Source organism: Pristiophorus japonicus, chromosome 2 (genome assembly GCF_044704955.1).
Source record: "Pristiophorus japonicus isolate sPriJap1 chromosome 2, sPriJap1.hap1, whole genome shotgun sequence".
Taxonomy (NCBI): Eukaryota; Metazoa; Chordata; class Chondrichthyes; family Pristiophoridae; genus Pristiophorus; species Pristiophorus japonicus.
This window is the reverse complement of record NC_091978.1, coordinates 245,500,557-245,516,570: the sequence shown is the minus strand read 5'-3', so window position 1 is coordinate 245,516,570 and position 16,014 is coordinate 245,500,557. Positions and strand designations below refer to the sequence as shown.

The following is a 16,014-nucleotide window of genomic DNA, read 5'->3' as shown; positions in this document are numbered from 1 at the left end:
TGGTGGTTGTCACATTTCTATCCAGAAATGTGCGTACACCTTCTGCCCACTATTTTGAGGATTTAGTAGTCCCAGTAACATGCGAAAAACAGGTGCTGCATGGACCAATTTCTAGCCCTATACTCTTGCAATTTTGTTAGCAGTTGTTAATTGAAGAGAAAAGAAAGGGAGATATTTTTAATTATTGGAGTATTCCACCCCAAAAATGGCCACACTCAGAGTATCGAGTAATATCAGCTGGGAAAAGCAAAAATGAAGGAAAAGAATGTGTGGTTTAAAGCAACGATGTGATTATGATAGGGGAATGTGTCTTCTCATAGATTTTACCTATATTATGAGAAGCATTTGTAATTGTGGTACATGAAAACAATAATGATAAACAATCACCATCACCTTTTAGCAATATAGAACACTTTTATTTCTTGTAGAAAATAAACACACACTTTTCAACCCATGCAATTTAGTGCTTATATCTCTTTGTGAGATGAATTAATGGAGGTACATTAATTGGCATTGCTAAGTTCAGAATTGATTGACCAGGTTTTGAAATGTCGGCTGTTTTTTGCCTGAAATACTATATGGACCATACAGATACAGTGAAATTACTAGGGCTAAAAGTCCATCAATCTATCTTTACAAATACATTCAAGCAGTATAGATATTTAAAAATTAAAATTAAAAAGATGCAGAGCTGACAGGAAACTGTGCATTCAGGATTTTCAGAGATTCTTTAAACGATGGTGACACAATGACAGGTTTCTATTCCTTTTTGAAGAATCTCTTGGCATCAACTCCTTCATACGAGTAATTCTGTAAGAGATTTCATAAAAGTTATTGTACCGGTTTTAAACCTAAGGTAACTTTTCACAACTTAATGCCTAATGTGTGCTGAACTGTACTAGGCTATTGTTAACACTGGGAAAAGAGAATATTTTTTGTTTAAAAATATGTTGCATTTCAAGTTCCAACGGAGTGGAATCGATCATGCTGCTATATATTCCTGGGGGCTGCCCACCCACCCCCCGCCTTCCTCCCCAGGTTACAACAGCATTGGGTCGGTATCTCTGGTAATGTTAAAATAGTCACCTTAAACTGTCAGATTTGATAAATCTTCCAAGTCAGTTTCCTGATTATGTGATTAGCACTGACTGTTACAGTGTCAGCTTGACTTAATTGTATCAGTCTTTCCTCTGAGTCAGAAGATCGTGGGTTCAAGTTGCACTCCGGACTTGAGTACATAATCTAGGTGACACTTCAGTGCAGTACTGAAGGAATGCTGCACTGTTGGAGGTCTGTCAGATGAGGTGGAGGTACCATTTGACTGTTCAAGCAAATGTAAAAGATCCCATGGCAGTATTCTCTCAGTGTCCTGCCCAATATTCAACTCTCAATCAACAACACCAAAAAATAGCAATTATTTGGTCATTATTTTGTTTTTGTTTGCGATATATTTCTGTGTGCGATGTTGGCTCGTGCATTTGCAAATAAAACAAGTGACAACACTTCAAAAGTAATTCAGTGGTAGTGAAATGCTTGTGAGGATGTGCTATATAAATACAAACTTTTTTGAAGAGTTTTAAGGAAATGTTTAAAAAAATTGAAAGAAATCCGTAAAAAGTAGAAGAATGTTGAAGTTAATAATTCTTTGTACCTAAATTTGTAAACAAATCCTAATAGCTGAGACTATTTATATGTACAAGTACTATGGTATCATACACTCAGCGATTAGTCAAACATTCACAGGTTGTTCTACGATAAATGACAACCAGAAATGAATTTACCTGAACAAGTTCATCACCAACGATTTCCCTTGTCGTCTGGAGTACCTTGCTATTGTCCTTTCTAGTGAACTTTCCAACAAGTTTGTCTCCCTCAGAGCTCCATGTACCCTAGAGCAAAGAGATACTTTCTATTCGTCCCAAAATGAAATTTTTTTTCCAGAAATATTATGTGTACTAATGAATAAAATCATTATAGGGCTGCCCAGAGCAGAAGCAAGGCACTTTGAAAAAAGAAAGATCATAAGTCAGCTTAAATTACTCTCTCCGCCTTTCCCAAGAAATCTTATTAATTGCACAGAAATCTTATTAATTTGCACAGCAGCAATAAAAGTTGTTTTTGATTCTTACGTTCAATTCTGTTCCATCTGCCAGGGAGTAGTCGAATATTGTCCCCAGTGTGAACTCAATTTCCACTGTGCGGAAAGTACTGGACTCCTTGACACTGAACTTATTCCCATCTTGCTTGATTGTCAGCTTCAGATTATCATGGGCTCCAAGCTTTCTTTTCATAACATTTATCCCTGGTGAGTAAAGTGAGAATTACTGTTCTTAAATTGAAGAAGAAGCAGGTTATTTCTGCGCACATTTTGTAGCATTTTCTTTCTCACTTATAATATTGATTATGGACACTACTAATTATAATTCAAATTATGAGAAGCGGTGAAATATATTTTGAGAATCATGAGGAAATCCAAATAGTTTACATCTAATAGGAATAGATCTTTACTTTTTGGAGCCAAAATACACAAGAAGATTTTACAGTAATTGTGTTAATACTTTACATCATTGCATTATATTTTCAGAATTCAAGTTTATTCAGGCACAATACAAGCCATGCAATCCAATCAGCTGTAAATTGGTTTCTGATAAAACCAATATCAGAAACCAATATATTTGGTATATATTGTATACTGCTAATGAAGAAGCCAATTTCTTCATGATTATTTTTGGCTCATTAAAGTTTAATATTATTTTGAACTCCTAACGGCCCTTCTATTTAAGGGCAGTCAGGAAACAAAAGTTCAATTAGGATTCATCCAACAGTGCAGAATTTCAAGTAACAAAATAGTATATTCTCCCAATGCCAAAGTGCTTTAAATACTTTTATTTTCTCTTACTGACAAAACAGTTTGTTTTTCTCTTTTAATTACATTTCCTGCAGTTTATAATTTTTGCAAATTTAATGCATTAATCCTTTACCTGTTTATGCATGTACAAACTATATATTCTTTAATCTTCTTATGTCACACTTACCCATCTGTTCCATAAACTTCTCATAGTTCTCATTTCTGTCAGCCTTCCATGTACCGTTGAATGCCATCTTAGAGTTACAAGAGCTCCTCCAACCAGTGTGGAATCTCTTCTCCAATCTCAGCTTTTAAAGCCTACAGACTAATCAAAACCAGGGTTTTATCAGCATGATAATGATGTGGCTGGGTAAAGTTCAAATGATACACGCAACTCCCTCCAAGGACATTATAGTGAGATATTATTTTAGTTTCAAAGTTTAAGGGATGAGACTTGATCAAATTGAGTAGTAGTACTCTTTTTGTCTTAAAAGTAAGTCTTATTTTGCAATTCTTCAGAAATACTGGCACATATCTTTTAAATGAATACATTTTGCAATTCTCCAGAAATACTTGCACATTTCTTTTAAACAAATACACGTGCAAATTGTGCTGAATAACTGGAGTGGATTATGCAACTGCACAGTTCTTTTTCAAATATTGTCAGCTGCTTATCCCTGCCTGTTATCAATGTGGGATGTGACGTTTGCTATCTTGTTTCAGGTAGGGTATAGGTTTTAGTTAAGAACAGAATATTACTGAGCTTTATAATGAAAAAAATAATACTGGGATGGTTCTTTTAACTTGGAATTAAAAACTCTGTCATTCACATGTCTTCAGTTAACAAGTGTGGGGACATATCCTATTCAAGTAGAAAGTTGTGTATTTTGTTTATTGAACTGACACGGTCTCAATAAAAAATGTAGTGTCATATTCATCATGTGGAGGACTAAGGGTTTAATTAGGAGGGGGAAAATAGAGGATGAGAGTAAGCTTGCAGGGAACATAAAAACTGACTGCAAAAGCTTCTCTAGATATATGAAGAGAAAAAGATTAGTGAAGACTAATGTAGGTCCCTTGCAGTCAGAATCAGGTGAATTTACAATGGGGAACAAGGAAATGGCAGACCAATTGAACAAATACTTTGGTTCTGCCTTCAATAAGGAAGACACAAATACCCTCCCGAAAATATTAGGGGACCGAGGGCCTAGCGAGAAGAGGGAACTGAGGGAAATCCTTATTAGTCAGGAAATGGTGTTAGAGAAATTGAAGGGACTGAAGGCCGATAAATCCCCGGGGCCTGATAGTCTGCATCCCAGAGTAAGCAAGTGACCCTAGAAATAGTAGATGCATTGGTGGTCATTTTCCAACATTCCATGGACTCTGGATCAGTTCCTATGGATTGGAGGATAGCTAATGTAACCTCACTTTTTAAAAAAGAAGGGAGAGAGAAAACAGTGAATTATAGACCGGTTAGCCTGACATCGGTGGTGGGGAAAATGCAGGAGTCAATTATTAAAGATGCAATAGCAGTGCATTTGGAAAGCAGTGACAACACCAGTCCAAGTCAGCATGGATTTATGAAAGGGAAATCATGCTTGACAAATCTTCTAGAGTTTTTTGAGGATGTAACTAGTAGAGGAGATAAGGGAGAACCAGTAGATGTGGTGTATTTGGACTTTCAAAAGGCTTTTGACAAGATCCCACACAAGAGATTAGTGTACGAAATTAAGGCACATGGTATTGGGGGATTGTATTGACGTGGATAGCGAAATGGTTGGCAGACAGGAAGCAAAGAGTAGGAATAAACAGGTACTTTTCAGAATGGCAGGCAGTGAATAGTGGGGTGCTGCAAGGTTCAGTGCTGGGACCGCAGCTATTTATAATATACATTAATGATTTAGACGAAGGAATTGAATGTAATATCTACAAGGTTGCAGATGACACTAAGCTGGGTGGCAGTGTGAGCTGCGAGGAGGTTGCTAAGAGGCTGCAGGGAGACTTGGACAGGTTAGGTAAATGGGCAAATGTGTGGCAGATGCAGTATAATGTGGATAAATGTGAGGTTATCCACTTCGGTGGCAAAAATAGGAAGACAGATTATTACCTGAATGGTGACAGATTAGGAAAAGGGACGGTGCAACGAGACCTGGATGTCGGGTACATCAGTCATTGAAGGTCGGCATGCAGCTACAGCAGGCAGTAAAGAAAGCAAATGGTATGTTGGCCTTCATAGCGAGGGGATTTGAGTATAGGAGCAGGGAGGTCTTACTGCAGTTGTACAGGGCCTTGGTGAGACCACACCTTGAATATTGTGTGTATTGTGTATGGAGAAAGAGTCAGATTGAATACTGTGAGCTCAAAGTAAAGTGTGACCTTAGTCTTTTATTGCAGGTCTCCAGAGTGCCTATCCAACCTGTGAAGCCTCCTTAAATACCTGTGCTCCCAAGGGATTATGGGACTCCAGGGGATGAGCCCTCTGGTGGCTGTACAGAGTAAATACAAGTCCACATATGTAACAACACTCCATCCCCCCAAAGTCAATAGTGTAACTATTTACAATGTGAGTCGATCTGGGGCCCTTCTTGCCCTGGTTGATCGTCTCAGTGTGAAAGCTGGTGTTGTTGAATCATTTGTTAGGCCCTCACTGGGCTGCTGTGCAGCTGGCATTGCTGAGATGCCTGGTGTGTTGGGTCCTGCTGGACTGCTGTGGGATGATGGGTTCTGCTTCATAGTCAACCATGGTGCCGGTTGCCACTGGTGTGTATGTTGGGGGATCAAAAAAGGTAGGGTCCAAGGTGGGTTGCTCAGGATAGTCCGTAAATCTGAGTTTGATTTGGTCCAAGTGTTTCCGGTGAATTAGTCCATTTGAAAGTTTGACTCAAAACACCCTGCTCCCCTCTTTGGCCACAACAGTGCCGGGAAGCCACTTGGGACCTTGTCCATAATTTAATACAAATACAGGATTATTGATTTCAATCTCGCGTGACACATTTGTGCTATTATGGTATGAACTTTGTTGAAGCCGCCTGCTCTCTGCCTGTTCATGTAGATCAGGGTGAACTAATGACAGCCTTGTCTTAAGTGCTCTTTTCATGAGCAGTTCAGCAGGTGGGATCCCAGTGAGTGAGTGGAGTCCCGTGCAGTAGCTAAGCAGGACTCGGGATAGGCGAGACTGCAGTGAACCTTCAGTTACCCTCTTCAAGCCTTGCTTGATGGTTTGCACTGCACTCTCTGCCTGACCACTGGACGCTGGTTTAAACAGGGCAGATGTGATATGTTTGATCCCGTTACGGGTCATGAATTCTTTGAACGCAGCACTGGTAAACCATGTCCTGTTGTCACTCACTAGGACATCGGGTAGGCTGTGAATGGCAAACATGGCCCCCAGGCTTTCGGCAGTGGCAGCAATCGTGCTAGCCGATATTATCTCACATTCAATCCACTTGGAGTACGCGTCTACAACCACAAGGAACATTTTACCCAAAACGGGCCTGCATAGTTGATGTGTACCCTAGACCACGGTTTGGAGGGGCAAGACCTAAACTTAGTGGCACCTGCATGGATACATTGTTTAACTGCGAGCATGTATTACATCTGTGAATGCAGGACTCTAAGTCCGCATTCTTACCGGGCCACCACACTTGGGATCTGGCTATCGCTTTCATCATTACGATGTCTGGGTGGGTACTGAGGAGATCATTGATGAAGGTGGCTCTGCCCTTCTTGGGGACCACTACTCGATTGCACCACAGAAGGCAGTCTGCCCGTATAGACATTTCATTTATGCGCCACTGGAACGGTTTTATCTCTTCCTGCATTTCCACTGGGACACTGGACCAGCTCCCGTGAAACACACAGCTTTTGACTAGAGATAATAAGAGGTCCTGGCTTGTCCAGATTTTGATCTGCCGGGCAGTGACGGGTGATTGCTCACTCTCAAATGCTTCCATAACCATGGCTAGATCTGTGGGCTGCGCCATTTCCAACCCGATGGTGGGCAATGGCAGCCTACTGAGAGCATCGGCGCAGTTTTCTGTGCCTGGCCTGTGGCGGATGGCATATTTGTATGCGGACAACATGAGCGCCCATCTCTGGATGTGGGCCGATGCGTTGTATTTATCCCTCTACTCTCAGAAAGCAGTGATATAAGTGGCTTATGGTCAGTTTCCAATTTGAATTTTAGCCCAAATAGGTATTGATGCATTTTCTTTACCCCATAGACACACGCTAACGCTTCTTTTTCAATCATGCTGTAGGCTCTCTCAGCCTTAGACAGACTCCTGGATGCATAAGCAACCAGTTGCAGCTTCCCGAAATCATTTGCTTGTTGCAATACACACCCGACGCCATATGACGTCGCATCACATGCAAGTACCAAACGCTTACATGGATCATACAACACAAGCAATTTGTTTGAGCATAACAATTTTTTTGCTTTTACAAAGGCATTTTCTTGGCTTTTGCCCCAAACCCATTCGCCCCCTTTTCGTAGAAGACATGTAATGGTTCGAGCAGTGTGCTGAGACCCAGTAAGGAGTTACCAAAGTAGTTCAAGAGTCCCAGAAACGCCCGCAGCTCCTTCACGTTCTGTGGCCTCGGTGCGTTCTCGATTGTCTCTGTCTTCGCGTTTGTGGGCCTGATGCCGTCCGCCGCAATCCTCCTTCCCAAGAACTCCACATCAGGTGCCAGGGAAACGCACTTCGAGCGTTTTAACCTGAGCCCGCGCGATTGAGTCAACTAAGAACATCCTCCTGGTGCTCGACTGTGTTCCAACCTGTGACCAAGATGTCATCCTGGAAGACCACAGTGCACGGAACCGACTTCAGTAAACGTTTCATGTTTCTCTTGAATATTGCCGCCGCCGATCGGATTCCAAACGGGCATCTGTTATAAACAAAAAGACCTTTGTGCGTGTTGATGCAGGTGAGGACCTTTGATGATTCCTCCAGTTCCTGCGTCATGTAGGCTGTAGTCGGATCCAGCTTGGTGAATATCTTTCCTCCCGCCAAAGAGGTCATCGGCCTTTGGTAGTGGGTATTGGGGAGAAGCGATTGATAGTTACTTTGTAATCGCCACAGATTCTGACGGTGCTGTCTCCCTTGAAGACTGGTTAATAGGACTGGCCCACTCGCTGAACTCGATCGGTGAAATGATGCCCTCTCTTTGCAGCCGGACTAGCTCGATCTCTATCCTTTCTCTCATCATGTACGGGACTGCTCTCGCCTTGTGATGGATGGGTCGCGCCCCCGGAATTAGGTGGATCTGCACTTTTGCTCCATGGAATTTCCTGATGTCTGGTTCAAACAGCGAAGGAAATTTGTTTAAAACCTGGGCACACGAAGTGTCGTCAGCGGGCGATAGCACTCGGACGTCGTCCCAGTTCCAGCGTATCTTTCCCAGCCAGCTCCTGCCGAGCAGAGTGGGACCATCGTCCGGTACCATCCAGAGTGGTAGCTTGTGCGCCGCTCTATCGTAGGAGACCTTTACGGTAGCAAAGCCGATTACAGGAATCAGTTCTTTAGTGTAAGTTTTTAGTTTCGTGCGAACTGGAGCTAAGACTGGCCTTGTTGCACCAGACCCTTTCAAAAGTCTTCTTGCACATGATGGACTGGCTCGCACCCGTGTCCAGCTCCATTGACACTGAGAGTCCATTTAGTTCAACATTCAGCATTATTGGGGGACAATTCGTGGTGAATGTATGCACTCCATGTACCTCTGCCTCCTCTATCTGAGACTCTGGTTCGTCGTGATCCTCCGTGGTTCTGTCCTCCTCTGCAACATGGTGGTTTGCAGGTTTAACAGGCTTTGCAGCTCGCCTGCACACTTGTTGGAGGTGTCCCATTGTTCCACAGCCCTTGCAAATGTACTCTTTGAATCGGCATGAATGGAAATGATGATCACCCCCACAGCGCCAACAAGATGTTCATGGCCTAGCATTCATCACCCTTGATGGTGGATTCTGAGTCATCTGCGGATGTGCAGCTGCAGGTATGTGTGACCTGCCCTGTACGTTACGATTCGAAAACAGCATCACTTTGTTCACAGTACTTGTAGTAGCACTTGTGTGCTGAGAGATTTGCTTCGTATTGTCACTGGTGGCAATAATTGCCTGGGTTATCACTATGGCCTTACTCAATGTTGGGGTCTCTACAGTCAAAAGTTTGCGAAGTATGGTTTCGTGGCCAATGCCAAGTATGAAAAAGTGTCTGAGCATGTGCTCCAAATATCATTCAAATTTGCAAAGTCCTGCAAGGCATCTTAGCTCGGCGACATAACTCGCCACTTCCTGGCCTTCAGACCTTTTGTAGGTGTAGAACTATTACCTCGCCATCAGAACGCTTTCCTTCGGGTTCAAATGCTCTCGGACCAGTGTGCACAAATCATCATATGATTTCTCCGTGGGTTTCACTGGAGTGAGCAGATTCTTCATGAGGCCATAAGTTGATGCCCCACAGACGGTGAGGAGGATCGGCCTTCGTTTGGCAGCGTTCTCTTCCCCATCTAGCTCGTTAACCACGAAGTATTGGTCGAGTCGCTCCACAAAAGTTTGCCAATCATCTCCCTCTGAAAATTTCTCCAGGATGCCGACTGTACTCTGCATCTTTGGGTTCGCTATCTGTATCTCGTCACCAGTTGTTGTGTATGGAGAAAGAATCAGATTGAATACTGTGAGCTCAAAGTAAAGTGTGACCTTACTCTTTTATTGCAGGTCTCCAGAGTGCCTCTCCAACCTGTGAAGCCTCCTTAAATACCTGTGCTCCCAAGAGATTATGGGATCCCTTGCGACTCCAGGGGATGAGTCCTCTGGTGGCTGTACAGAGTAAGTACAAGTCCACATATATAATAGTGTGCAGTTTTGGTCTCCTAATCTGAAGAAGGACGTGCTTGCTTTTGACAGGGTGCAGCGAAGGTTCATCAGACTGATTTCCGGGATGGCAGGACTGACATATGAGGAAAGGCTGGATCTGCTAGGCTTATACTCACTGGAATTTAGAAGGATGAGAGAGGATCTCATAGAAACGTATAAAATTCTGACGGGACTGGACAGGTTAGATGTAGGAAGAATGTTCCCGATGTTAGGGAAGTCCAGAACCAAGGGACACAGTCTAAGGATAAAGGGTAAGCCATTTAGGACCGAGAGGAGGAGAAACTTTTTCACCCAGAGAGTTGTGAACCTATGGAATTCTCTGCCACAGAAAGTTGTTGAATCCAGTTCGTTGGACATATTCCAAAGGGAGTTAGATGTGGCCCTTATGGCTAAAGGGATCAGGGGGAATGGAGAGAAGGCTGGGATGGGGTACTGAGGTTGAATGATCAGCCATGATCATATTGAATGGCGGTGCAGGCTTGAAGGGCCAAATGGCCTGCTCCTGCACCTATTTTCTATGTTTCTATGTTTCTATGTGATTTATAAGCATCATTCATGGATCTGATAGCAGCTGTGTTATTAGGGAGCTTTATAACTTAAGCTTATAGGAACAAATGCCTACATAAGAACATAAGAAATAGGTGCAGGAATAGGCCATTGGGCCCTTCAGCCTGCTCCGCCATTCAATAGGATTGTGGCTGATCTGATTTTGGCCTCAACTCCACTTCCCCGCTCGCTCCCCATAATCCTTGATTCCCTAATTGTTCAAAAATCTGTCTATTTCCACCTAAAATACATTCAATGACCCAGCCTCCACAGCTCTCTGGGGCAGAGAATTCCAAAGATTCCCGACCCCGTGAGAGAAGAAATTCCTCCTCATCCTTTCCGCATCTACTCTGTCAAGCCTTTTCAGAACCTTATATGTTTGATTAAGATCACCTCTCTGTCTTCTAAACTCCAATGAGTATAGGACCAACCTGCTCAACCTTTCTTCATAAGGCAACCCCCTCATTTCAGGAATCAACCTCGTCATCTTTCTCTGAAGTGCCTCCAATGCAAGTACATCCCTCCTTAAATGAGGAGACCAAAACTGTACGCAGTACTCCAGGTGTGGTCTTACCAACGCCCTGTACAGTTGTAGCAGGACTTCCCTACTTTTCTATTCCAATGCCCTTGCAATAAAGGGCAACATTCCATTTGCCTTCTTAATTACTTGCTGCACCTGCATGCTAACTTTTTGTGATTCGTGTACAAGGACCCCCAGATCCCTCTGTACTGCAGCATTTTGTAATCTCTCCCCCTTTAAATAATAATTAGCTTTTTTATTTTTATCACCAAAGTGGATAACCTCACATGTTCCCACATTATCTCCATCTGCCAAATGTTTGCCCTCTCACTTAGCCTATATATATCCTTTTGCAGATTATTTGCGTCCTCCTCACAACTTGCTTTCCCATCTATCTTTGTATCATCAGCAAATTTGGTTACATTACACTCGGTCTCTTTATCCAAGTCATTAATATAGATTGTAAGTAGTTGTGGACCGAGCACTGATCCCTATGGTACCCCACTAGTTACAGTTTGCCAAACTGAAAATTACCCATTTATCCCGATTCTCTGCTTTCTGTTAGTTAGCCAATCCTCTATCCATGCTAATATATTACCCCCAACCCTGTGAACTGTTATCTTGTGCAGTAACCTTTCCTGTGGCACCTTATTGAATGCTTTCTGAAAATCCAAATACACGACATCTACTTGTTCCCCTTTATTCAACCTGCTTGTTACATTCTCAACGAACGTCTTCAAATTTGTCAAACATGATTTCCCTTTCGTAAAACCATGCTGACTCTGCTTGATTGCATTATGATTTTCTAAATGAAGCACTACTCTTTTTCTTCTTAGGCAGTCCCTCGGAGTCGAGGATGATTTGCTTCCACATTAAAAATGAGTCCTCAGGTGACTGATGAGTCCAATACGGGACCTACAATCTCTGTCACAGGTGGGGCAGATGGTGGTTGAAGGGATGGGTGGGTGGGCTGCTTGGATTGTCGTGCGCTCCTTCCGCTGTTTACACTTGGCTTCCGCTTGTTCCCGGCAAAGAGACATGAGATGCTCGACGCCTTCCCGGATGCTTCTCCTCAACTTTGAGCAGTCTTGGGCCAGGGATTCACAGTTGTCGGTGGAGATGTTTCACTTTTTCAAGGAGGCTTTGATCCTGGGGATGTTGGCCTGAGCGAGAACACTGATGTTGGTGCGCCTCTCCTGCCAATGGATTTGCAGGATATTGCGGAGGAAACATTGGTGTTACTTCTCCAGTGCTTTGAGGTGCCTGCTGTACATGGTCCATGTGTCTGAAGCATATAGGAGATCAGGTATCACTACTGCTCTGTAGACCATGAGCTTGGTGCTGGGTTTGAGGTCCTGATCTTCAAACACTCTCTTCCTCAGGCAACCGAAGGCTGCAATGGCACACTGAGGATGGTGTAGGACTTTGTCATCGACGTCTGCCCTTATTGACAATAGGCTCCCGAGGTATGGGAAATGGTCCACATTGTATGAGGCCTCGTCGTAGATTTTGATAATCGGGGGGCAGTACTGTGTGGCGAGGGCAGATTGGTAGAGGACCTTTGTCTTACGGATGTTTAGTGTAAGGCCTATGCTCTCGTATGCTTCGGCGAAGGTGTTGACGATGGTTTGTGGTACACTCATAATAAAGGATGAAACTGAGTACAGTGTACAATGAGCAAGTGTGACCTTAGCTCCTTTAATAGGACCCCAGAGTGTAGGTACCTCGGAGGTGGCCTGCTTATATACGGTGCTCCCAAGGGATGCTGGGGTCCCTTATGACTCCAACAGATGGGCCCTCTGGTGGTCAGGTGACATGCAGGTTACTCAGCGTTAAATACATTACATCACTCCCCATGTGAAGTTAACAGTACACTTATTTACAAGGTGAGATGATCTGGGGCTTTACGCTTCCTTGTCGATCGTCTCGGTACAAATGCGGGTGTGGGTGGTTTGGTCAGTTCTTCACTGGGCTGTTGGGCAGCCGGCCTTGCCGGGCTGCTGGGGATGATGAGTTTGGCATCGTGGTCAACCATGATGTCAGTTGCCACTTGTGTGTGTATTGGAGGGTCAAAGATGGTGGCGTCCTCTTCGGGTTGTTCGTAGCTGTTGGTGAACCGCAAGTTGATTTGGTCCAAATGTTTTCTGTACGTTTGTCCATTAGCCAATTTGACCTGAAATACCCTACTCCCTCTTTGGCTGTGACCATGCCAGCAAGCCATTTGGGACCATGTCCATAATTGAGTACAAACACGGGATCATTGATCTCAATATCACGTGACAAATTTGCGCGGTCATGGTACATACTTTGTTGATGCTGCCTGCCCTCCACGTGATCATGAAGATCAGGGTGGACAAGAGAGAGCCTTGTTTTGAGCACCTTTTTCATAAGCAGCTCGGCTGGGGGAACCCCGGTGAGTGAGTGGGATCTGGTGCGGTAGCTGAGCAGCACTCGGGACAGCCGGGTCTGCAGGGAGCCTTCCAACACACATTTCAAGCTTTGCTTGATGGGCTGAACTGCCTGGCTGTTGAATGTGGGCTTGAACGGAGCAGATGTGACGTGTTTGATCCCGTTGTGGGTCATGAATTCCTTGAATTCAGCAGTGGTGAAGCATGGCCCATTGTCGCTGACTAGGACATCAGGCAAGCCGTGCGTGGCAAACATGGCTCGTAGGCTTTCGATGGTGGCCGTGGATGTGCTTACTGACATTATTGCACATTCAATCTATTTTGAGTAAGCGTCCACAACAACCAAAAACATTTTGCCTAGAAATGGGCCCGTAAAGTCTACGTGGATCCTCGACCACGGTTTGGAGGGCCACAGCCACAAACTTAGCGGTGCCTCTCTGGGTGCATTGCTCAGCTGAGATCAAGTGTTGCACTGGCGCACGCATGACTCTAAATCTGAGTCGATGTGGGCCACCACACATGGGATCTGGCTATGTCTTTCATCATTACGATGTCTGAGTGGGTGCTGTGCAGTTCACATATGAACGTATCTCTGCCTTTCTTGGGCAATACCACGCGATTGCCCCACAATAGACAGTCCGCCTGCAGGGACAACTCGTCTTTGCATCTGTGGAATGGCTTAATCGCCTCCTACATCTCCACTGGGACACTGGACCAGCTCCCATGGGGGACACCGTTTTTTTATCAAAGACAGTAAAGGACCCTGGCTGGTCCAGGTCCTGATCTGGTGGGCCGTAACGGGGGACTTCTCGTCCTCGAATGCCTCCATTACCATGAGCAAGTCCGTTGGCTGTGCCATTTCCACCCCGGTGGTGGGCAATGGCAGCCGACTGAGAGCATCTGCGTAGTTCTCTGTGCCCGGTCTATGGCGGATTACATAGTTGTATGCCGACTGTGTGAGCGCCCATCTTTGGATGCGGGCAGAGGCATTGATATTAATCCCTTTGCTCTCAGAGAACAGCGATATGAGCGGCTTGTGGTCAGTTTCATGCTCAAACTTGAGGCCAAATAAGTACTGGTGCATTTTTTTCACCCCGTAGATGCACACTGAGCCTCTTTTTCAATCATGCTGTAGGCCCTTTTTACCTTGGACAAACTACTGGACGCATAAGCGACTGGTTGCAAAATCCCCAATTCATTAGCCTGTTGTAACACACACCCGACCCCGTATGACGACTCATCGCAAGCTAGCACTAATCGTTTACAAGGGTTATACAGGACAAGCAGTTTGTTTGAATACATCAGATTTCTGGCTTTCTTAAAGGCAACCTCTTGTGAATTCCCCCATACCCAGTTGTCTCCCTTGCGCAGTAGCGCATGTAGGGATTCAAGCAGGGTGCTTAACCCAGGTAAGACATTACCAAAATAGTTAAGGAGTCCCAGGAACAACCGCTGTTCTGTCATGTTCTGTGGTCACGGCGTATTCTTGATGGCCTCCGTCTTAAAGTCGGTGGATCTGATGTCGGCCGCTGCGATTCTCCTTCCCAAGAACTCGACGTCCTGTGCCAGGAAAACACAACGTTTCAACCTGAGTCCCACGTGATCCATCCGACTAAGAACCTCTTCCAGATTCTTCAAGTGCTCCATGGTGTCCTGACCTGTAATCAATATGTCGTCCTGGAAAACCATTGTGCAAGGAATCGACTTTAGTAGGCTCTCCATGTTCCGCTGGAAGATTGCCGTGGCCAACCGAATCCCGAACGGGCACCGGTTGTAGATAAACAGACCTTTGTGCATGTTGATGCAGGTGAGGCCTTTCGAAGACTCCTCCTCCAGCTCCTGCGTCATGTAGGCCGAGGTCTTCCCTCCAGCCAGAGTCGCAACTAGGTCGTCTGCCTTGGGTAGCGGGTAATGGTCCTGCAGTGAGAAACGGATAATCGTTACTTTATAGTCCTTGCAAATTCTAACCGTGCCATCCTCCTTAAGTACCGGGACAGTCGTTGAATTCCACCGGCACGATGATGCCTTCACATTGCAGCCTGTCCAGCTCAATTTCCACTTTTTCACGCATCATTTACGGTACCGCCCCTGCCTTGTGGTGGATGGGTCATGTACCGGGAACCAAATGGATCTGCACTTACGCCCCCTGGAATTCCAATGCCTGGCTCGAACAACGATGGGAACATGCTCAGAACCTGGGTACATGAGGCGTTGTCGACGGATGAAAGTGCTCGGATATCATCCCAGTTCCAGCAGATTTTTCCCAGCCACCTTCTGCCAAACAACGTGGGGCCATCCCCTGGCACAATCCACAGTGGGAGTTCGTGTACTGCTCCGTCATAAGAGACTTTGAATTCAGCACTGCCAATTACAGGGATTAGCTCCTTGGTGTAAGTCCTTAGTTTGGTGTGAATGGGGCTGAGTTTGCCTTTTTGCCTCACAGCCTGTCAAAGGCCTTTTTACTCATTATGGACTGACTTGCCCCCGTGTCCAGTTCTATAGAGACTGGAATACCATTCAATTCAACTTTCAACATTACTGGTGGACATTTCGTAGTGAATGTGTGTACCCTGTACACTTCTGTCTCCTCTGTACGAGTCTCCAATTCAGCCTGATCCACAAATGGATCGATCTTCCTCTGCAACATGGTGGTTTGCAAGGTTTGCAGGGTTTGCAGCTCGCCTGCATATTAGCTGGAGGTGTCCCATTGTTCTGCAACCATTGCACACAGAGTGCTTAAAGCGGCATTGATGGGGCTGATGATCACCTCCGCAGCGCCAACAAGGTGTTAACTGCCTTGCATTAACGATTGATGGCGGAC

At 44.8% G+C, this 16,014-nt stretch overlaps 1 protein-coding gene across 1 annotated transcript in view; it reads right to left on the bottom strand.

The window, feature by feature from the left end:
• Positions 1–445: 445 nt before the first annotated feature.
• The window catches only part of fabp2 (fatty acid binding protein 2, intestinal), a 34,251-nt gene continuing 18,682 nt past the window's right edge, over positions 446–16,014 (bottom strand). Inside the window, exons 2-5 of the mRNA XM_070864049.1 lie at positions 3,036–3,173; positions 2,130–2,302; positions 1,782–1,889; positions 446–810 (exon numbers count right to left, since the gene is read on the bottom strand). Coding sequence (XP_070720150.1) covers positions 760–810; positions 1,782–1,889; positions 2,130–2,302; positions 3,036–3,102 — 399 coding nt within the window. The 5' untranslated portion in view covers positions 3,103–3,173 and the 3' untranslated portion in view covers positions 446–759. The remainder of the gene's footprint in view (positions 811–1,781; positions 1,890–2,129; positions 2,303–3,035; positions 3,174–16,014) is intronic.